At 33.6% G+C, this 24311-nt stretch overlaps 1 protein-coding gene and 4 pseudogenes across 1 annotated transcript; 1 reads left to right on the plus strand and 4 right to left on the minus strand.

Moving 5' to 3' along the window:
- Window positions 1-3705: 3705 nt before the first annotated feature.
- On the plus strand, window positions 3706-8282 carry LOC120151318 (annotated as a pseudogene).
- A 672-nt stretch (window positions 8283-8954) lies between these two features.
- LOC120151319 lies at window positions 8955-9681 on the minus strand. Its single transcript, XM_039163827.1, has 2 exons — window positions 9316-9681; window positions 8955-9074 (listed from the first exon to the last, which is right to left on the minus strand). Exons 1-2 carry the CDS (start codon window positions 9679-9681, stop codon window positions 8955-8957), a joined length of 486 nt encoding a protein of 161 aa, XP_039019758.1.
- Window positions 9682-13540: 3859 nt separating this feature from the next.
- LOC120151320 lies at window positions 13541-17483 on the minus strand (annotated as a pseudogene).
- Window positions 17428-20557, minus strand: LOC120151389 (annotated as a pseudogene).
- A 282-nt stretch (window positions 20558-20839) lies between these two features.
- LOC120151387 lies at window positions 20840-21917 on the minus strand (annotated as a pseudogene).
- Window positions 21918-24311: the final 2394 nt, after the last annotated feature.

The raw sequence follows: 24311 nt of genomic DNA on the forward strand, positions 1-24311 counted from the left end.
CTTTTTGAAGTAACTTGGTCATCGGTGTCACAATCATGGAGAAACCCTTTACAAAATGACGATAGTACCCTACAAGGACTAAGAAGCCTGTGCACCTCGGTGATGTTCTTAGGCGATTTCCACTCTAACATTGCCTTGATTTTCTAGGGATCTACTCGGATGCCATTGGTCGTTACAACGTGACCTAAAAATGCCACTTCGGTCAACCAAAATTCGAACTTCCCAAACTTGGCACACAGTTAACGCTCTCTAAGCGTCTGAAGAATGATACTGAGGTGTTGATCATGCTCTTCCTCGGACTGAGAGTACACAAGGATATCGTCGATGAAGACCACCGCAAACTGATCTAGGTAGGGATGAAAACCCAGTTCATCAAATCCATAAATGTCGTTGGGGCATTGGTAAGTCCGAATGGCATCACGAAGAACTCATAATGATCGTATCTTGTCCATAACACAATCTTAGCAATGTCGACATCCTTAACTTTTAACTGGTAATACCCTGACCTCAGGTCAATCTTGGAGAATACAAATGCACTCTTAAGCTGGTCAAACAAATCTTCAATCCAAGGGAGAGAATAGCGGTTCTTGATGGTTAACTTGTTCAATTGTCGATAGTCAATGCACAACCTCATCGACTCATCATTTTTCTTGACAAAGAGGATCGACGTTCCCTAAGGTGAAACACTCGATCGGATGAAACCCCTTTCAAGTAATTCTTAGATCTGGTTCTTTAACTCTTTTAACTCTGTCAACGTTATGCGATAGGGTGTGATGGACACCGAAGCTGAACCTAGTAGAACCTCTATGCTAAACTCGACCTCGCGGTCAGGCATAACCCTGGCAAATATTTCAAGAACAAGTCAGAAAATTCTCGTACGGCATACTGGCGTGAGTGAGAAATATATCTAGAGATTAAGATTCTTCGTGAATAAGATCTATAAGTACCTATAATGTGAGTAGCTGCCTATAAATATTATTAAACATTGTTAATCATTTCAAGACATCAAAGGGAATGACTTTCAAATATCAACGCTAATTAATTCTAAGATTTATGTAGATCCCTTAACACTTAATCTCTAAATTTTAATATATTTTTCCTTGATGCAATCGGCATATACATTAAAATTCATGAAATCAAGAGACTCTAAAATATCATTAGACACCAGACGTTCAATTTTACCTTTTAAGATATGATCTAAGTGTTTATGTCGTAATGACATAAATTTTATTTATCTAATTTGCATTTTAACACACGATTCTACATACAAGGTTTCATTATAGGATATGATTATATCTAATAAATAAAGGTTGTTATAAACATTTAAATAATGAGTTCCAATAACATTTGAATTTAAAGATAAACTAAAATGGCATTAAGTAGCCTCAATGGTTAATTGAAGTATTATTTTCTGTAGAAGTCCTGTATTCGAGTAGTTACATCTGCAAAGTGTATTTACAAGATGTAGATCTTGGTTTTTCAGCACTCATAAAGCTACGTCTTTCACTATCACTTGGCTTTTGATAGCTTAAATAATTATACATAGAAACACTTATATGAATGATAGCACCAAATTCTATCCTCCAAGTATTTGTAACCCTCTAGACTCGATCTAAATGTTACAGTCAAATTTAGAAAATCACATTGATCTCAGATTTACAAGTAATTTTTACAATTATTACCCCTAAAAACTTTTAAGGTTTTCAAAAAGTGTTTATCTAAACACAAAGAAAAACAATTACTAGAGTTAAAATCAACCTTAGAATCTTAAAATCTGTCAAAAATAACTCAAAATATTTATAACATAAAACTAGTTAAAAATATTTTTTCTAATTTTCAAATCAGAAAGAAAAAATAGACCAAAGCTAATAATAATTTTTTATTCATGACATTATATTTGGTACATTATTTCTTCATATCTCCAAGTTTATTAAAAGAGAAATAATTTTAATTAACTTATTTCTTTTGAGCTAGACTCTTAGTAGCTTTATTTTTTATGTTTTATTATCTTATCCTTGTTTTTAGAGACATTGGTTAAATAAGCACTTTCAATTTTATCATGCACTAATATGTTTTTCTCTTACACGTAATGAAAAATAAGCTCATTTAGGGTCATTTTTTTCCTATAGTTGTAACTAATTTTGAATTGGTTAAATTGTTAAAGAAAAGATACCAAAATCATTAGAACAAACAATTTTTCATAAAACTCGATCTTAAATAACTTAAGTTTTGAAGCAATATGAAAGATGTTCATAATGTATTATCTCACATTTCTTGATCCTTAGACTTTATAAACATCGAAGAAGTTAAAAGTGATGTCATTTTAATTTTACTAATTTCAACAAAATATTTCTCAATTTTATTTAAAAAAAAATCGATTAAAATAATCTCTTCAGATTTTATTTCCAAAAAAATCTAAAATATTATATATTTTTTTATCATTAAATTCATATATTTTGATTGATTTCACTCTCGAAATCTCTTTTTACTTCGAAGATGATAATCAAAATCATGTTATTTTCCCTTTAGTTCAATATCTAGGTTCATACAACCAAATTATCCGATGTATATTTTTTTTTAAAAAAGTTAAACTTTAATATTAAATTATAAATATTTGAATGAAAATTCATATATATATATATGTTAATCGTTATATTATCTAATTTTTTAGAAAAATACATTCAATATATATTAATATTAAATTTATATTTTAAATAATTTCATAAGAATCATATTATTTATATAAAAAAATATATAAAAAAAATATTATGATCTCTAGTAGATAAAGATATTATTTTCAACGTATAAGATCTATTTTTTAATAACTTAAATTTAAATATTGTTTTAAATAGTTACATTGTTACAATCATATTATTTTTCACCTCATAAAATTATAAATAATTGATATATTGAATATTAAAAATATAAAATAATTTTAAACATTCAAATTTATTAATATTTTACTAAATTAAACTCTTTTTATGTTATTATTATATTTATAATTTCAAGTAAAGTACAAAAAATAATTGAAAAAGAATTCATTAGTCTAGGGATATTATTGTCTAAAGGGGTGAGAATTGAGAATTGTTTAATACATAAGAATTTGGAGGTAATGACATTCCCACTATTTTAACAAAAAAATGTTACTATTGAGAAAAAATTATCCCTAATAATAATCTTTTTCGTGAACTAAACGTAAAAATATAATCTCAAAAAAAAATATTACTCCTAATAATATTTTTTTCCGCGAACCAAACGCATATTGTTAAATATAGAGCTAGCAGTACCTAACAGTAACAGTATCGGTGCAAGTTGATTAGCAGTAATATCAAACATTATTATAAAAAATGATTTTTATATAATTTAATAATAACACGATGATGAACACTTTTAAGCAATGTTTTTCACGCAAAAAATAATATCTTATTTATAGTTCATTTATTTATAATATCTCGAGTATATATAAAGTTGAACCCTTGCGTACTTTTAAACAAGATCTTATCTGAAATCTATAAGTAATTATTTTTTAGTTTTCTTTTTCATTGTGTGCCCTCTTTATAACGATCTAATTATGAAAAAAAAAGTATATGAAAGAAAACTCACTGTGGGAAGAATGTGATAAACTGAGTAAAGAAGATTAGGTGGTAGAGGTGAGACATGGGAGGAAATAAATGCACCGATTGCCTAGCATAACGGGCGCAAGAAATGGAGTTGGAAACTGACACGTGCTTCCTAAAGGAACCCCCTGAAGCTTTAATTCCACTACTTCGTGAAGATATTAAGGGTGCGTTTGGTTTAGCAGGAACGTAAATGTAAGACTATCGTATTTAGTTAAAGGAATAAAAGATTATTAAAATGTATATTTTACTAAATTATCTTTATTATATATTTATTTTTTTAACAAGTTAAAAAATATTTATATATTTTCTTTAAAAAATTTAAATTAATAAAATTCATATAATTTTTTTTTACAAAATTGAAAATGTAAAAAGGTTTAATAAAAGAGTAAAATTTTATTTTAACCTCTGAACTTCATATAAAATTTTAATTATAGATTTTTTTTGTAAATCTAAAATAATTTAAGGATAAATTTATAATTTAACCTTCGTAGAATTTTTATTATTCAATGACAGATTAATGATATTTTTGAAAGAAAAAAAATAAGGGCATTTTAGTCCAAAACGCCGGTAATCCAATAATAAGGAAAGGGAGGTAATGTCATTCCCAGTAATATCCCAAAAAATCCACTATTAGTAATATAAGATTACCGAGAATGACATTCCCGGCCAACCAAACGGGGGAATGTGGATTCCATTCCCATGGAGAATCTCCATTCCCCAACCAAACACAGGGGGTGTTTGGTTTAATGTTTTATTACCAATAGTAGATTTTTTGGGGTATATTACCGGGAATGTCATTACATCCATTCCCTTAGGTATTGTAACATTACCGACGTTTTGGACTAAAATGCCCTTAATTTTTTTTCAAAAATATCCTTCTCTGTCATTGAATAATAAAAATTCTACGAAGGTTAAATTACAATTTATCCTTAATTATTTTAGATTTACAAAAAAAAATCTATAATTAAAATTTTATATAAAGTTCAGGGGTTTAAAAAAATTATCCTTTCATTAAACTTTTTTTAATATTTTAATTTTGTAAAAAAAATTATATAAATATTATGAATTAATTTTTTAAAGAAAATATATAAATATTTTACAATTTGTATATTATACAAATATATAATAAGGACAATTTGGTCAAATATACATTCTATAATCTTTTATTCCTTTAACCAAACACGGAATTTTACATTCTTGCTAAACCAACCAAACAAAAATACAACATTCCCATAATCCTATTCCTGATAATTTTATTCACATGGTAATCTTACATTCGTGAACCAAACGCACCTTAAAACCATCTGTTTATGAAAGCTGCTTTGAATCCTTTATTGTACCAAAAAAAAAGGTTTAATACTAAAATAATCGCTCAAACTATATTATTTTTCCTAAATAGGTGTCTAAACTATTTTTTTACTCATCCAGGTGTTTAACGTTATAAACGTTACCCATTTAAGTGACTGGGCCATCAACAATATTAATATCTCTAGTTAAGTAAAACGTGTCAAAATCTGGTGCTTTTAAAATTTATTTTTTTAAAAAAATATTATTATATTTATACAAAACCTTATTTTCTTTTAAATTATAAAAAAGCTCCAAAATACCTAAAATCTCAAAATCTTATCCTTAACCCATCGAGATCGCGTGGGATGCAATTTTCATCCTAGGGTTCATGGGTTATAAAACATCGATTCGCTGTCGATCGATCACGATTTCATGGGGGTTTTGGTTGTCGGGGGGAGATAAGATCAGGTGGAGCTTTGTCGACGGTAAAGGGTGACGATCGGTGTGGATTTAGGGGTTGATATGAAGGTTTTCAAAGTTTTGAGGTTATTTCAAAAATGTTTATGTTTTTCTTTGAAAAAAATATTATTTTTTTTTAAAAAAATTTTAAAGCACCAAATTGTGACAATGTCACTTAACAGAGAAATTAATATAATTGACAGCCCGCACACTTAAATGGGCAACATTTGTAATACTAGACACCTGAATGATTTAAAAAATAGTTTAAGCACCTATTCGAAAAAATAAGTATAGTTTGGGCACTTATTTTGGTATTAAGACAAAAAAATAATTATGAAAAACAACTTAAACCAAAAATTAAAATAAAAAGGGGTAATTATGTATTTGGTCACCTAATTATTTTGTTCAAAATCATACTTAAAGTTATATTTTGATTCTATTTTGGTAATATGTCGTTTAAAAATTGTTGATGATGGTAACGCATCACATAAAGTGATGTCATGTCATCATCGAAAAAAATTATCATAGTAGCAATTATGTTTTTATTAACGATGGATGACCAAAACGGAACCAAACATAACTTAAATACAATTAAAAAAACGTGACTAAAATAGAATTGCATGAATAATTGGATGACTCAAAAGCACAGTTTACCCTAAAAAGTAATGATTTCAATACAAGTTAACCACCAATAGTCAACTTCATATATGAAGATTATGTAAAGGACAAAAGTCTCGAAGATTGCTTGCAATTCATTCTGATTATGGACCACGCTAGAAATATTTAATTAAGAATAATATAATACATCACACATGATCTTGCGTTAAAATAATTGAGGGCAATATTTGTAATACTAGGCACCTGAATTAAAAAATAGTTTAGGCACCTATTCGAGAAAAGAAGTATAGTTTGGGCACTTATTTGGTATTAAGACAAAAAAATAATTATGAAAAACAACTTAAACCAAAATTAAAATAAAAGGGTAATTATGTATTTGGTCACCTAATTATTTTGTTCAAAATCATACTTAAAGTTATATTTGATTCTATTTGGTAATATGTCGTTTAAAATTGTTGATGATGGAAACGCATCACATAAAGTGATGTCATGTCATCATCGAAAAAAATTATCATAGTAGCAATTATGTTTTTATTAATGATGGATGACCAAAACGGAACCAAAACATAACTTTAAATACAATTAAAAAAACGTGACTAAAATAGAATTGCATGAATAATTGGATGACTAAAAGCACAGTTTACCCTAAAAAGTAATGATTTCAATACAAGTTAACCACCAATAGTCAACTTCATATATGAAGATTATGTAAAGGACAAAGTCTCGAAGATTGCTTGCAATTCATTCTGATTATGGACCACGCTAGAAATATTAATTAAGAATAATATAATCACACATGATCCATGTCTTGCGTTAAAATAATTTGAAGGATTTGGAAAACAAGCAATCTGTTTTGTAAGTAATAGTGGGATAATTTTGTTTATAGCTGAAGGTTTTTCACAACCAAAGCCTCACCAAAAGAAAATCGCCTCAAATCCCATCATGATAAGCCCGAGTTTTGTTGTCGGAATAATAGGTGAAGAAAACATTCAGAGTATGTTACTGCGGATTTCTGTGTGTTTTCAACCTCTAATTTGCTTGTATTTTCTCCTGTTAATGCATCAGGCAACATCATCTCAGTCTTCTTCTTTCTTTCTCCCCTGTAAGTCCCTGTTTTTCTTAGTCTTACAAATCCTGCAAACGCAGCTGTTCGAATTTGAGTCCCACCGAGGCCGCTCAAGATCAAACCCGGGATCTAATGTTTTTGTGTTATTGCAGGAGCACATTCCGCAGAATAGTGAGGAACCGATCGACGGAAGAATTCGAGAGCTTTCCCTACATTTCGACTCTCTTGAACTCAACCTTGTGGACTTACTATGGTGCTACAAATCCTGGAAGTTTCCTGGTTGTCACTATAAATGGATTTGGAGTAGTGGTGGAGTTGATTTACGTAGCTTTGTTCCTTGTTTTTGCGCCTCCGAGAATCAGGGTATCAACTATCATCAACACATAGATTTAAATTGTAGTTGCGGTGATGTTTTGGTTACGTTTGACGGCGGCTATCATAGTATAATAATTTCGGACGACACCTTTATATGACGAACCGCTATTTAAATCCGTTATGAACCTCAGCTCCATATTTTCGAAGAATATAAATTTATGATGATATGTTTGTTGGGTACTTTTAGGCTAAAACTGGTATACTCTTTGGACTTCTCGACGTGGGATTTGTGGCAGCAACAGTTTTGGTCACCCAAGTGGTTGTGCATGGAGATCAGATGAGGATTGATGTGATAGGGTTTCTGTGTGCAGGCCTCAATATTCATGTATGCCTCGCCTTTAGCAGCGATGGTAAGATTAGCTTAAACTATCTGTTTTATAAGTTCGATAAATAACCGAACATAAACGAAGGGTGGGAGTAACATAGATTAAATAGTTCGAGTACGAAATATGTTGCAGAAAACGGTGGTGACGACTAAAAGCGTGGAGTATATGCCTTGCCTTCTCTCGTTCTTTCGTTTCTTAAACGGGGCCATTTGGACTCTGTATGCTGTGCTCGTCAAAGACATCTTCCTCGGTAAGTTCCAATTCGAAACTATATTTAAATGCGATACGAAAAATACAATCACCTCCGGTAATCATATTCGATAATCGTATTCGAATACGTATCTGTTTCTAATTTTATTCACTGCAGGTACCAAATGGGATAGGGTCACTTCTTGGAATAGCACAGCTACTGTTGTACGCATTTATAGCAGGAAGAGTAAGTCATCGGTAACATCATCGGATGAATGGAAAATAAGAGAACGCCTTGTTTCATCTTCAAGCAAAATGGATGAACAGATTCAAGTCTAGAGAATTAATATTATATTTGAATGTATTCTTCCACTTCTTTAACCTTCCCTTCCCTTCCCATTCATTCCTTGTATGAAAATGGTTTCTGAATTTTTTTTGTTTTTTGAGAAAATAGGAAAGTAGATTTTGTGGTATTTGGATATTAATGTAAGATATTTTAGATTATTTAGTTATTCTTGAAAAATATCATTTTTATTTAAGAATTAAAATTAATATAAATACTAAATATAATATTTGAAATATTAAATTCTTATTAATAAATGATATTTTAAATAGTTTACTAAAAATAATACTAAATATTATGTTTATATAGAATAATAGTAGTCACCATTAAAGTTTAATAATTAATAAATATTTTACATCATTATTAATAATAATTTAAATGTTTAATTAAAATTAAATTTTCGGTCAAGACTAAGTGTGATTTTAATTTAAAATGTTTAATTTTATTTCTTTTAATAATTATCATTTATTAATCCTTATTAAATTCTGTATAATTATTATATTTCTTAGTCCTTGTTAAATTATGTATAATTATCAGATTCCACCACTCAATGTGTGTGTTCTTCCATGGAGTTAACTCAATCGTGTGCTACACAATGAAGACGAAGTAGTTAAGAAAGATTAAGGAATTATTGTGAAATTTTCATTATTAAAGGTGAAGACGATGATGCTCTATTGTCCATCTAAACAAGCATTTATTGCCAAATCATAAAATGAATAAATCATTGATAAAGAACCTGGGAAGATTGCTGAACATGGAAATTTGCAGGTGCCCTGCTTCTCCGTACTCACCTGAAAGCAGAGGAGGAGGCTTAATGAAAGCAGAGGCTGATGCATTAAGCCTCCTAGGGACCAAGTGCATCGCGTTATTTTAGAAAAATAATTAATTAAATTTTTTTTTAGATAAGTAAGTTATATTTCCATCCAAAAAGAAACAGCCAAAGCTGCTACAAAACGTTACAAATAATTATGAACAAGCAACAAATTACAACCTCAAATCAATATAACCATGCCTATACAGCTTGATATTTACCTCCTCCAAAAGCCTATTTACAATGACATCAATCGAACGAATCAAATTCCTATGATATCGATGGTTACGCTCCTCCCAGATAAGATAGGGAAAGCCAGTCCACAACAGCTTAAGGGCACGAACTCGAAGGGTTTTTCCCCTGAGGTTTGACAGTAACCAGTGAAGCCGCTCGTCCCAGGCGCGAGCCATAAATGAGGGACCATGAGCGTTTAACACAGCTCCCCAAACGCCCCTAGCAAAAGAACAGTCATCAAAAAGGTGGTCACGGGACTCCATTCCAGCACCACACAAGCCACAGACATTATCAACAAGCAAGCCGAACCGAGCAAGCCTATCCTTGGTAGGCAGCCTATCGAGAATGACCATCCAAGAGATTAAAGAGAATTTGGGAATATAGCCAGGAAACCAGATTAACCTGTGCTAGCTAACTTTATCTCTACTGCCACGGATGTTATCCTAAATCCACTTACCATTGATTAAACTCCAATTAGCATAGGGGAAGAACAACCCCCTAGCCTCACCCCTCAACTTCAGCAGTTTAGTTAAGATCCAGCTAAAGTGAGATTTGCACTCAACCTCCCAGAAACTCAAAGATTTAATGTAATGTGTTAAGGGAAAATAAAAGAAAATAAAAATGTTTGCACACCCATTAATTTTAAGGGAAAAAAATTAAAATTTTAGATCTCATTATTAAATTTATGGATCCGTAATTGCCTGAAAGCCATAGGAAGAAAAGATTTTGAGCTTATGAGTTGAGTGGAAAAAACAAATAAAGTGTTATGCATTTATATACAAATTTTTAACAATGCCATATAAAATGACGACTGAGTTCTACCTTGTTCAGAATGAACAAAGATAAGCAGCTAGCACTCGACATTATCATCATCAAAGCTGTGGGGTCCTACACTTTCTTTGTTGGAATTTACAGTGCGATGAAAATGGTGAAGAAGGTTGATTGTTTCCTTCATTTTGTTCAACAGATATGGCCTTGAATTTGACAAACTCCCAGAATCTTCTTCTTACTGGTTTTTTTAATTTGTTTCTGCAGCCAAATACAAGGAAACCCCAGTTCTTTTGGTCCCAAAAATTTGCTCATCATGTCATCACAAATCTGTGTTGGGACTTAAAAATTCTTGATCTCATCATCAGTTAACTTGTTAGCCTAAACATGGGTCTGCAAATCTATGTTTAAAAAAACAAGTCTTGTCTATTACTCACTGTAAAAACTGGAGTTTAATTGCATTGCATGGGGGACACTGGTAGAAAGAAAGGTCCTTTTCTCTCATGGAAACCTCTTTCTCGTAATCCATTTCCATGTACTTATCGTGTAAAGTTAGTATTAAAGTATGCCCTTCTTTTCCCTGGAATCATGTAGTATGCATGTATATACTAGTCTTTCTCATCATTATGATCAAAACCAGATCCTGTTTAGATCTAATTCTCATAATTTAAATATATGAATCAATCAGATTTAATCCGAGTATTACCAAACCGTGACGAACGAGATCGAATACTCGAATGCACGCTGCAGTTTAAATCCAGGTGCATCAAATGCAGGCTTGACCTAGATTGTGACATTTGAAAAATGGGATTGATGGGGTATGAAAGATTGACATAGAGTACTGACCATCATATAAACTCAACCAATCCATGGGAACAAATCACGTAGTCTCAATGACCCAATTTCATCTTGAACTCCTTGGCGGCCTAAATCACAGCAGTTTAAATCAAATCTGAAAAGGAAGAGAGCAAAATCTTCTGATTTCCTTTTTAAATGTTCAAGTTTGTGAAGGAATATAGAACGAGTGTATACTAAATTTCTTTTGGCACAAAGTGATGCTACTACCTCAAAATACGAACAGAAGTTACAAATAATTGAATGAGCTGACTGATTTAAGTTCTAAGTTCGTATAACATAATAATATTAGAAGACATTGATAAACAAGATCTTCAAGAAGGCCAACTGAAATGAAAGTTCCTCCCACACACATATTTGATGAACTTTTCTTCTCTTTCTTGGGTCAATGATGTGAAGTGGGACAAAGCAACTTCCAAAATCGATTCACCTAGAAAATATACCTAATCAAGGAAACAAAGAGTTAGATTAGTGAGTACAAACACAATAGGTGTTAGTGAGAGAAGCTCCTCCTTCTCTCTAAAAATCAGGTGTTTTAGATAAGTTTTTCTATTTTCCTTTTCATTTCTCTTGATGGCGAGTAAGGTGAGAGTTCCTGTTAGGAAAAATTGTGTCACAGTGATCATTTTCAACATTCCTGAAAGTTTTCATTACCAAGGTCTTTGGTTTTTTTTATAAATATGGCGAGGTGGTTGATTCTTCATCCCTAATAAAAGAAGCAAGGGAGGAAGTAGGTTTGGTTTTTTTGTTTCACCAGACTGGAGGACGAGGAAGGCTATCAACTGTGTTGATAGTTCTGGATTCAGGTAACAAAGTTTAGAGTGTTCATGGCGAGATAATCCGTGATGTTTTGGAGGAAGAAGTTCTGGTCCATATCCAATCGAGGGCAAGAGTGTAGTGAAGGATGTAGTCATACGGAGGCTCCCTTTGTTGGTTCTGTGACGAGAGTAAGCTCTCAACTCTCAAAAACAGCTTGGTAGAATGGTGCAGAATTTTTATTAAGTGGGTAGAGTCGTCTTCGTTGGAAGAGGAAGTCGCATCCGTTATCCAAGGTGGGGAGCTCGTTGATGTCTCTCCAGTTAGTTTCCGAGCTGGAGGGGGTGCTGAAGAAGCAGGAAGATCCGTGCACTCTTCGGAGCAGTCGACCGAGAGGTGTAGACATAAGGAGGGTTTTGGCAACAAATAGATCTGACCAATTTTTTCAAGAGAATTTTACAGCTCCCAAAAGAAAGTAAAGGGGTTATCGAAGCAAGAGACATCAAAGTAGGTGCAGTGGGAGGCGAGGTGTATGTTTTTTATGGCAGATTATATATGATTCTGACTTTCCAGCATTGGGACAATCTCAACAGAAGGATGCGTTCGATTCCTTGCATTTTGGGAAAGAATTGGGTTGTGAGTCTAATGGCTCAATAGTGTATCTGATTTCAAAAGACTATGGCGGGGGAAGGAGTAGAAGTTTTAGGTGATCTGCATCATGCTTATTGTTTGGAGCTGGAAGTTCGGATGGTTTTAGCCGACAAGACGAGTTAATGTGGTGGAAAGGCGACTATGTGCGTGTTTTTTTTTGTATTCTTATATTGAGAAAGCTAAGTGGCTTTTGAGTTAGAAGTTGGCTTCTATGGTTTTAGTCAGCTGTTACCTTGGCTTTTATTATGGTTTTAGTCAGCTGTTACCCTTGGCTTTTATTATGGTTGTTTTGTTTTGTTTGGCAGGCCACGTTTAGGCTTTGAGTTTGACCAGTCTGTTTTTTAGGCTGTTGTTGTTGCTTTGTTGGATTAGCTGGTTCTGGTAGGATTGTTTGAGGTTGTTTTTGGTGTTTTTTATATTGGGGGTGGCTCCCTGGTTGTATCGTGTATTTTCTATGGTTAATGAAATCTTAAGGAACTCTTTTCCTCCTCCCGCTGATTAAGGAGCTTCTCTATAAGCTCCTTTAATCATGAAGGAGGTTTTTAACGAGACCTTCAATTCCTATAAAAAAAAAAGTTAGATTAGTACAAAAAATCCATACACACGTCCTCTGATCGATACTCGGTTATGGATACGGAGTGTGAACCATATGATCCTATAAATAAATAGAAAACTTGTAAAAAGGATTGATTATACCTGCTTTAAGATCATATTTATATCGGACACTTACTCTCAACTCTCAAGTTCGGGTAACATAGATGTTGACATGAAGTAAAATAAACATGATTATTTGTAAGCAACTCTTCTACTTCAGTGATAAATCCCTAATCACTTATAGACCACAAAAATAAATTTGTTTCTTAATCTGACAATTTAACATTAACCTTCATTATCAATTTATTTCTTTGTTCAATTTATTCTTTGTTCAATAATGATGAACGGTAATGAAATGAAGGTGGAAAGCATATGCTACAACGGAAGATAAATTTTCTATGAAGTAAAATGTGGTACTTACTGGCAAGCTATTGAGAAGAACTAATGCTAAAGAAACATGGAGTGTGCATGTTAAGCTCTTTTCTAGCTTATTTGGAATATATTTTCCGAGAAAAAATCCCCACAGAGGTTGATATTCAGTCAACTGAACTGAATGGGACCATTGATATCACATCACCAACAAAACAAAAGTTCCACCACAGGTTTGTTCTACAGCATCAGAGGAAGTGTTGGAATCTAAAAGGGAACTTATAAATTGTAAGCATTCTGTTGAATAGGGCCTTGAATATGTAATCTCGACCCACATCAAACCTGGAAACTGAACCGAACTTAAGCAAGACTCATCCTACAGACATTGAGAAACAAGGCAGTCATCAATAGTATATTATTACTAGCATCATTTTGAAGCATGTTTGAGGAATAAGGCAAAAGGCTAATTTTTGCTTCTGAAGATAAAAGTCTACCTCAGAACACATGCATCTGCTTCCGTTTTTCATTACTTTTCCCCTTCCATCACATTTTTCGAGATTGACAATATCCTTTGCATTCAAACAGAGCTCATTTTCTCATCTTCCAAGATCACCATCTTCATCAATCACATGACTGGATTAATCGGATCAAACAGTGAATTTTCACAAATGCCATGAAATCATAAGGACATACGGATTGGTTTTTGGCCAATTGAACATTCTTCCAGTCTTCCAACAAGGCATTGGGAACACAATATCCTTTTCAGCTATCTAGCACCAAAACCTTTAAAATAATGGAAATCACTTGAATTCTGAAGTATCTTTTTATCTAGTAGAGCAGTCATATCAATCCAATCTTGTACACCATGGATGCCTGCACCATCCAATGATACTATGGCATCCCCAGGAGACAAAAACTCAGATAATGGTGATGCTACGTCCAAAACCTATTCAAGACAGTAGAAAGATAAATCAAGGCAGCCCATCATCATACGTGCTTCAAATCTAAGAATAAAATGAGTAAAACGAAATGAAACAAGTAAATACTTGCAGTGCAATACCAAAGGGCTCTCGGCATGTATGTAAAATGGAAACAGGATCACCGGCTGCACGAACAACAACCATCCACAAAGGGCACAGAACCACAAGGGAGAAAAGTAAAAGTAGAGATGCATTAGATTAAGCACAGTTTCACCATTACAGTAAGGTTTTCAAACTCTAAATTCGACCACAATGACAAAGGTATATGTAAATTGATTCAAAATTTCAGTTTTGCATCATGGTTGGAAAAAACCAGTGTTTTGCAACCCAAATACAATGCTAAACTAAGTTTAAGTCGATCAAGAAATCATCTAAACATGATAAGTCTGCATTATGTTACGCAGGTTGAAAATTTCAGCTTTGCAGCCCAACTACAATTGTAAAATAAGCCTAAGCAGATCAAGAAATCATATAACATTAAAGACTGATCATAGATTTCTGATATTACCACTGCATTATGCTATAGGTAAACAATTTAAAATTCCAGCTTTGCAGCCTGGTTTCACGAACCAAAGTGTTTGCAATCCAACTACAATGCTAAACTAAGCCTAACAATCGAGAAATCATCTAAGCACGAAAGACTCGTTAAAAATTCGTAAATTACCACTGCATTATGCCAAATACCAGCACAATATATGCGAAGAGCAGTTAATTGAGGCAACGCCAGCAGCAAATCGTAATCAAAAGCAACAAGTGCACCAGGGAATAGACCGCAAGAAAAACTGCAATGTACTCCAACTGTATTCCCTCACTGCTTTTTCATCTATAGTAACAAACATGAGAAAAACCTAACCTTGAAACTCAAAATTTCAACTTTAATAATCAATTATGTTTCAATGCAATCAATTAAATAGAAATTGACCTTGCGAGGGCGATAGCGTGGCCAAATTCATGGACGGAAACGGAGACCAGAGTGGAGATGAATAGATACCCGGCATCGGACAATGAGATTCTTAAGAAGGAGAAACCCGAACAAGAGGGAACCGAAAGGTTGCTAAGACGGGTGTCGGAGCTATGAATAGTTGCCAGATAAGGATCGAAGTGACTCCAATGAGTGCCGTTAGGCCGAAACCAGTCCCGACGGAGAACCAGAGTTTGAAAATCTAGGCGTGCTTTCGTCCGAAACTGGAAGAGAGGTTCGTTGAGCGTAGATTTTTTGATCGCAGGAAACGCGTTGACGGCAGCAGTGACGCGGTCGACTAAGAAGTAGAGAGAAGCGCGAAGAGGAAGGCGGGTCGCTCCGTTTCTTCACGCCCGGTTGACTCTCATACCTCAGTTATCGTTAATAGGATTGGAGGAGGAAACGGCAGCGGCAGTGTAGGAATTTTTTGCTCAAAGCAATCCAGTAAAATAGACCTTCGGGTGGGTAAATCGCGGTGCTGGTATTGCGTAGTTGATTAAAAGTAAATTACGCATTTAATACATAAACTATCAGTTTTAATCTGTTTTAATAATTAAATTATCATTTTTATAAATCAGACCTAAAACTTATTTTTATTTCATTTTAGTACACGTTCAAAATTTAACGTTAAGATTTGAAAAAAATGAAATTTTAGTACTAAAACGGATCAAAACTGATAATTTAGTTACTAAACGCGTTAAGTTTTTAACAGTAGGTACTAAATGAAACAAAAACTAAACATCAAGTATGATTTAAAAAATGTAAGATTATAATATTTTATTAGAATATAAGATTATTGGATACATATTTTACTAAATTATCTTTATGATATATATTTTTAACAAATAAAACTTTAATATTAATTATAAATATTTGAATAAAAATTTATGAAAGTGTTTTAATTTTGCACTATATAAGTTAAAATACATTTAACATAACTAAATAATTAATATATCAACTTATAATTTTAAATAATTTTCAAAAGATCATATTGCTTATAGAAATAATATAACAGGAAAAATAATATTATGATCTCCGAATACAAATATATTGATTTTTAATATATATATCTATTTTTAATAAATAAAATTAAATATTATTTAGATATTTATATTTTTACGATAATAATATTTTCATCTCATAAAATTAAAAATAATTATATTACATTAAAAATATAAAATAATTTTAACTACTCAATTATTAATACTTTAAAATTAAAATCTTTACGTATTATTATTATTAAGTTTATAATTTAGAGTATAACACGAAAATAAAAATTGAGAAAAATCTATATAAAAAAAATATTATTTCAAGGTATTTTTATCCAAAATGTGAAATTATTCATTACCTAAGAAATTAGAAGTAATGACATTCCCACAATTTTAACCCAAAAATACTACTATTGATAATAAGTTATTACCTGATAATGATCTTTTCGTAAACCAACATAGGAATACAAATCCGTAAAAGATCATTCTCCTAGATAATGATCTTTTCCGCAAACCAAATGCCTTCCAAGGGTAAAAGAACTGGATGTCCCAACTAAATTTCATTTTTTTTTTGGCTAAAACAAAGTCGAGTATGAAAGATCCAAACAAAAGGATAGCAGTTTTTAAATAGTAAAAACACGATACAATTGGGCAGTCAGGTACGTATACAACATATTTCCCAACAGCATTATCACATTGTCCTTCCTTAACATTGGCAGTGGCACTATACCCTTCTCTCGCGGCAAAACTCCTCGACCTTCACAGTGATGCTCTCTGATTAAGCGTAGTAATTAAGGCTTGCCTTCTTCTTTGCTTGCACCTGAATGATGCCTTCATTGAAATCTTCATGATTCACCTATAGACCACCCAAACCCATTTATTCACACCCAGCTCCCATGCCTCACTTGTTCACATGTAATCTAATACAAGCAAATGCAAATATGCATGCATAAACAAGTAAATACCTAATAGGTTTCTATATGCCTCCTTCCCAAAATGAAATTTAAGTAAATAAACTCCTAGGAAGATTAGAACTGCACCTCAGTGCATCACGGCGAAGAGCTAGCATGCCAGCCTCTCCACAAACAGCTTTCAGTTGTGCTCCATTGAAATCATCTGTAGATGCGCAAGTTCTTCGAAATTGACATCTGGATGAACGTTCATCTCTAAATAGTAAAACACGATACAATTGGGCAGTCAGGTACGTATACCAACATATTTCCCAACAGCATTATCACATGTCCTTCCTTAACATTGGCAGTGGCACTATACCCTTCTCTCGCGGCAAAACCTCCTCGACCTTCACAGTGATGCTCTCTGATTAAGCGTAGTAATTAAGGCTTGCCTTCTTCTTTGCTTGCACCTGAATGATGCCTTCATTGAAATCTTCATGATTCACCTATAGAACACACCCAAACCCATTTTATTCACACCCAGCTCCCATGCCTCACTTGTTCACATGTAAATCTAATACAAGCAAATGCAAATATGCATGCATAAACAAGTAAATACCTAATAGGTTTCTATATGCCTCCTTCCCAAAATGAAATTTAAGTAAATAAACTCCTAGGAAGATTAGAACTGCACCTCAGTTGCATCACGGCGAAGAGCTAGCATGCCAGCCTCCACACAAACAGCTTTCAGTTGTGCTCCATTGAAATCATCTGTAGATCGAGCAAGTTCTTCGAAATTGACATCTGGATGAACGTTCATCTTCCTTGAGTGGATCTAAAAAAACCAATGAAGTATTCAGTAAATTCAGTCTCTTGCTTCTTCAGTGGGATGTGGGAACTCAATTTTACGATCCAATCGACCAGAACGCATGAGAGCAGGATCAAGGATATCAGCTCGGTTAGTTGCTGCTATGACCTACAATACATTCATTAAATTAAAATACCACTTAAGTCTTAGCAAATAAATTACCACCAACCCCCCCCCCCAAACACACACAAAAAACAACCTTAATGCGTTCATCACTGCTAAAGCCATCAGCTGGTTGAGCAGTTCCAACATTGTTCGCTGAACCTCCCTATCTCCACTCACCTCACTGCAAATGATTACAGACAGATCAAGAATCAGTGGTTTCTATCCACAATAAATGCCACTACCAGCCTCAACAAATTAGCTTCAGAAGAAATTAAGATATGGCATTACCTATCAAACGCTTTGTGCCAATTGCATCATTTCATCTATAAAAATGATACATGGGATTTTCTTTTGCAAGCTGAAAAGCATCTCGGACAAGTTTTGCTCCATCTCCAATGAACATCTACATGCATTACAATTTGATTAATATAGAGCAGAAGCAAACTGGTATAAAAGCAGAACATAATGCTGTTAAATATTTTAACTATTTTGTTACAAATTTTCTATTATGTTTTACTACCAGAAGTGAGAGTACGGCAAAAGTCGTTTGCAATGAGAATTGAAGGGAGTAAACAGGGTCCAAATATAAAGAAGTTAGGCTCAAAAAAGAATACAAGCCATCATACCTGAACCAGTTGGGGACCTGCTAGCTTCAGAAACGTGGCATTTGTCTGAGCTGCACAAGCACGAGCCATCAATGTTTTTTCCAGTTCCAGGCGGTCCATATAAGAGCACTCCCTTAGGGGGAACGAACGCCTAGCTTTGAAACTGTTCTTTATGAGTCATGGGCAACACAATGGCCTCACTAGTTCTTGGATCTGATCAGGAACAAGAATCAGAAAACAACATTAACATTAGATTAACGTTATGAAATGATATTCTTAGAAAGGCCAGACGGAATTAAAAGAAACTTGCCTGCTTCTCCAAGCCACCTATATCATTGTAGTCCTCGGTTGGCTTCTCATCAACCTCCATAGCCTTTACTCTGGTCGTACTCAGATGGTAAAGTATCCAATATCAAGTAGCTGTCTTTGTTGACCCCAACCAAATCACCAGTTTCATTTATCAGGGTCAACAAGTCCACTACAGGTAGAAAGATCTGTAGTAAATTAAAAATATCGGGATGAAAACAATTATGTTTCAACAATATTGAAAAATGTTGAATTGATATTTGATAACTAATTACCTACGTAAAAACATGAAAGAAATCGAATTACCCTACAAGTAGCAGTTAAGAAATTATGCTTTGCAATTACCTGACGGTAGATGTTTTCAGCACAACACATTTACCCTCCTTTGCGAGTCTAGATCGATGTTGGCACCATCCTCCTCTGCCTCATCTCAGGATTCATCTCCAATATCTGAAAGAAAGAGTAATTAAAATTAAAGCACTCAAGCAGACTATGTTGCTCCACCCAAGCAGACACCAGGCGACCCCTACTCTCCATTTTCAGATATAAGTATGGAATATAAACCTCCATAAACTTCTACGAAAAGTAAAGTAAACAATCACACGTCGGACACGTTCTCGTATCCAACACGAACATGATTGCATATCTATGATATAATCACATCAGTAACGGCCCACTATTCTTCTGCTATCCCTTTGAATACTCTTCTGAGGAAGTTTAAATTCAGAATCATATACACCAGTAGAGAATAAATAGAAGATTTCTGGAACACAAATAGAACACAGAAGTCCAACAAGGTTACAGGGGAAAAAAGAAAGAAAATGAAGCAAAAATTACCTCAACAATGTTACCGACTAAGTAAGGCAACTGCTTGTTGAGCTTAATCTTCTCTTGATTCTCCTTAATCTTTTCCTTGTATGAATCCAACTCGAGATTTGTCCTTTGCATCTCATCCTTTAATAACAGAAACCAATTAAAACAAAAGAAAAATCACGCTAAATGCTATCATTCTTCCGAAAGAACAAAAAGAACTTCGGTGCAAAAGAAAACCGTTCAGCTTCAAGCATCAAGATTCCCCAATCTAATAAAACCACAAAATTTATCATTAAACAAAACATTCCCTTATTTGTAAAAATTGATTAGGTTTAATCGATATCCAAAACTCAAATCCAGCTAACATCGAGTAATTGAAAAACGAAATTTATTAACATTGATGGCGGTGGAGTAAAAAACCCTAAAACCAGAACAAAAACCCTAGAGAAAAACGAAACAAATAATAACCGAGAGAGAGAGAGAGATCAAGGTTCGAGAAGGACCTTGAGAATTCGAATCTCATTATCGAGAAGACGGGAAGCTCGGACGATATCATCGGTGGTCATGGAAGCCAGCTGGTCTTCTTCAAAGCTCGAATCTTCTACCATAGCGGTCGCCATCGGTGACGGTTTTCAAAGAACAACACTGATTTCAACCGAGAGATGAGTCGGAGCAACCGTAGAAAGCAACTTGGCAAAAGGAACAAAGACAAATGAAGGTGTTTATAGTTAATTCTCTTGTTCCCGAAGAAAAGGAAGAACCCGCAGCCGGTGAATTGTTCTTTTAGGCCTCACTGGTAATTATTGGGCTTTTTTAGTCTCAAAATAGCCCAATATTTCGGTTTATTTATCGCTTATTTGGATCTGGATTCATATGCAGTTGGGTAGCATCACGTTCCAGGCAAATATATTCGAATCCGGATGTAAATATCAAATACAAAATATTGCTAAAATGAGAAGAAGAAAAAGCTGGGAATTTGTATTAGCATAGATCAAAGCTTCCGTTTAACAAAGTTATTAAATGATCAAATTTCTTATTTACATATTCGAACAGAAAACTTTTAAGTATTCCATTGTAGTAACAAATTAGATTCGAAAAACCGTTTCCAAGTCTTCAATGGGCGTATGTCACCAACGTCTGAACAGTTTTCCTTGGATCTCCGGTTCATTAGCAAGCCTCTAGCCGCGAATCCCATTAATTCAGTTGGATCCATATAACCGCGAAACCTTGAACCGATCCCGCCACGAGAAAATCCCATTCTCAAATGTCTATCAGGAGTGGCTTCTTCAGGACTGATATCATTCAGCTTCGTTTCAACTCGGGTTTTTTCTACTGAGGATTCATCTGCCATATATCCATGGCTTCCTAAGCCAAATGGATCCCAATCAACCTGGTGCAAGATACTGGCTTTACGTTCTGCCCCATCTTTGTTAAGGTTTTCTGATTGGATAGATTGCTCGAGCGCTAATTTGTCGACTTTCACTTTTAAACTCTGCAGTTAAATCCCAATTCTAGATGCCACAGCATCGTATAATTTTCCTCGTGATGCATCGGAGGTATCTTCTACATTGAGCAGATCATCAAAAAGTATAGGGTATCCAATTAGAACTGTTACCTGCAAAGTTTTATGTATTAAAAGAACTCCGCATAACACTAGTTGACAGGAAAGGCAAAAAGATAATAAGTACAATACCGTCTTGCCAATCCTCGGGAAATTGGCTCCTATAGGCATAACATCTTGCATTCCAGTATGCACAAATGGCAGAACAATTGGAATACTGTCAGCATCTAGAACCAACCTGTATCATCGTAATTATAATTTTAAAGAAATTTTTAACTAACAAGGAAGGCAACAAATAGGAAAAAAGTTCAATTTATGGAACAATTATCTCTTTAACACCGATGAATGATGCAATATGTATATTTGTATAAATAGAAGTTATCTCCAAACGATAACCTCCCAACACCTCTTTTAGAAGATCTAACTGTTTTCCCACCATCTCGAGAACGACTACCTTCAGGAAAGATGTGAATCCACCCACCAGTATTCAGTTTTGAAATGGTGCCCATGTCCATGCCCTGCAACAGTTGAATCAAAATGATGAAATGGGCATGATGCCACACGTTTGAGTATCTCGGGCCTAAAACATGTTAAATAATCTATGCATCTTGAGAAGTTCAAGGAACGAAAAAGGAAACGAAGTATCAAAGCACTAACAATATGCTCTACCTTGCGTACAAATTTAAAAAAAAAACGAAGACTGTATCTACAATCAAACTACTACATTAGCAATCCTATCCATTTTAAAAAAGTTCAAAAGCAAAATTATTTCCATCCTCTTTGTTTCCCACTTTCTTCAGTTGAATGCCCCTCATCTAAGATTCTAAACAATGCACAACACAAATTCTAAAATGCAAGGATATTCATCCGCACTTGAATTTGTAGTTACTAGTTATCAACTTACTCGGTATTTAACACACACTGTTCTATACTTGACAAGCGTATGTCAAAATTTAAAGGGCATACCATCTGATATATTCCCCTTTCATTTGGTACTTTCTATTAATCCTTGCTTCCCTCTGCTGTTAAGTTACTTGCCGCTTTGTTTGTCACTTTCTTTGCTCCTCAATTCCCTTTTTCCAACAGATTTTTTTGTTTAGGTTTTTTTTTTCTGTTTCGTTTGATTGCTATACAAACTTGGCTTTTAGGCATCTATGGAATTCGATTAACAGATCTATGATTTTGGATTTGAAGCTTTTGTTTTTCTCTTAAGCTAGCTGATGCATGCAGGGCAAACGAAATATGATTTTGGGATTATTTTAGTTTTGCTGCTGTTTCGTAAGTTTTTGTTTTGCATTTTGATTCCTCTTTTTTATTAGTGTCTTTCAAAGTTTAATTATGCGATTGAAAAGTTTTTAGGAATGTTGAAAATCAACTAGTGGAACTCATTTTCTGCGAGATTTAATGTTGAAGATCAAGTAGTGGAACCCTTGTTCTTCCCCAAGTTCATGTTATTTGTCTCCATTTTCAGGAAAAGAAAAGATCTTAAACACGTTATGTTCATTCCTTGTTGGTGTCTTTCCCATCTAATTTATCTTTCTTTCCTATCGTTTTCCGTTGAAGTTTTACGAAATAGAAAAGTATTTTCTGCTTCATCTTGAGCTAGCAGATCTTCATTTTATGGATAATAGGACACCCGGAAACGAGGTAACCGAAGACGTGACACGGGAGTCACTCATCGAAATCTCTTACTCGTCATCGGATAAGGTTGTTGCTTCCAAACTGTCATCGGGTAATTTGAATGGTGAAAAGCAGATTGAAAGCATAGGTTCCGATGAAGCCGAGAAATACAGGTCTGAATTGATCTCGATATCCTACTCCCAGTCACCTGACGATAAGGGGTTACCATCTCCGTTGAAGGGACTGAAGAATTAGATTGCCATCTCTTCCTCTTTGTTCAGCTTATCCAGAGGATTTGAGGAAGGGTTTTTCTCGACCTTGCGGTTGGATGCATGGACTGCATTGCTAAATCGTGGTCTGGTATTAACTAGAACTGTTCCTGTTCTCTATGTTTGTTGAATCGATCGAACCGTCAATTTTGCGGTTGATCTTTGATCACTGGCCTCATAAAAACTTGCATGAACTTTTCTTTCACATAGAACAAATATTATCACATAGAGATAAGTTTTACATTAAAATTATTTAGTGAAAATTAAAATAAGTAATGCAATGATGAATTGAAGAGTGGAATAAATTGAAGAGTAAGTCTTCTTGTTCCCTTTGTCAACTCAGGTCACATTCATCATCCAGTTTGCTTAGTTAATTAGCTTTGAAAGGCTGAGAGTGTTGAATTATTTGTCCTCAAATAAACAAACCTTTTTTTAGAAAATTATTTGTTTCTTTTTTAAAAGAAAACCGTCACGAAATGTATAGGTGGAGTATATTTGACATAAATGTCTGACCCTTTACCCAGATTCAATAAAATATTATCATAAGATCTAGGATGTAAAATATGAACAATTTCTTGATTTTTTTTACTGAATTCTTTATATATATAAATTGATTTCGAGTTTAGTGAACAATCTCAGAGACAAAAATGAATGTTATTTTTCTAAAGATTTCAAATTTCGATAATTATATTTACAGAATGTGTATTAGCGACGACTAAGTATAGATACATATAATAGAGAGACAAATACAGTAAATATTTTATATGATAAAAAACAACGTATAATTAACGTCAAATCTAATAAATTTGAATATAATGTGATACAATCACTACGTTTATATAAAATTGTTGGCATTTATATGACGTTTATGCAATGTAATCCAGAATTTACCATATAAGTTGATAATTTTGGATCTAAAGTTGGAGATTTAATGGTTTACCATATATATTCATCATGAGGAGTGAACAAAGAAAACTGTAATTGAATTCAAAATTTTAAAAAATAAGAATTTTATTTCAC

Source organism: Hibiscus syriacus, unplaced genomic scaffold (assembly GCF_006381635.1).
Source record: "Hibiscus syriacus cultivar Baekdansim isolate YM2019G1 unplaced genomic scaffold, ASM638163v2 tig00111053_pilon, whole genome shotgun sequence".
Taxonomy (NCBI): Eukaryota; Viridiplantae; Streptophyta; class Magnoliopsida; order Malvales; family Malvaceae; genus Hibiscus; species Hibiscus syriacus.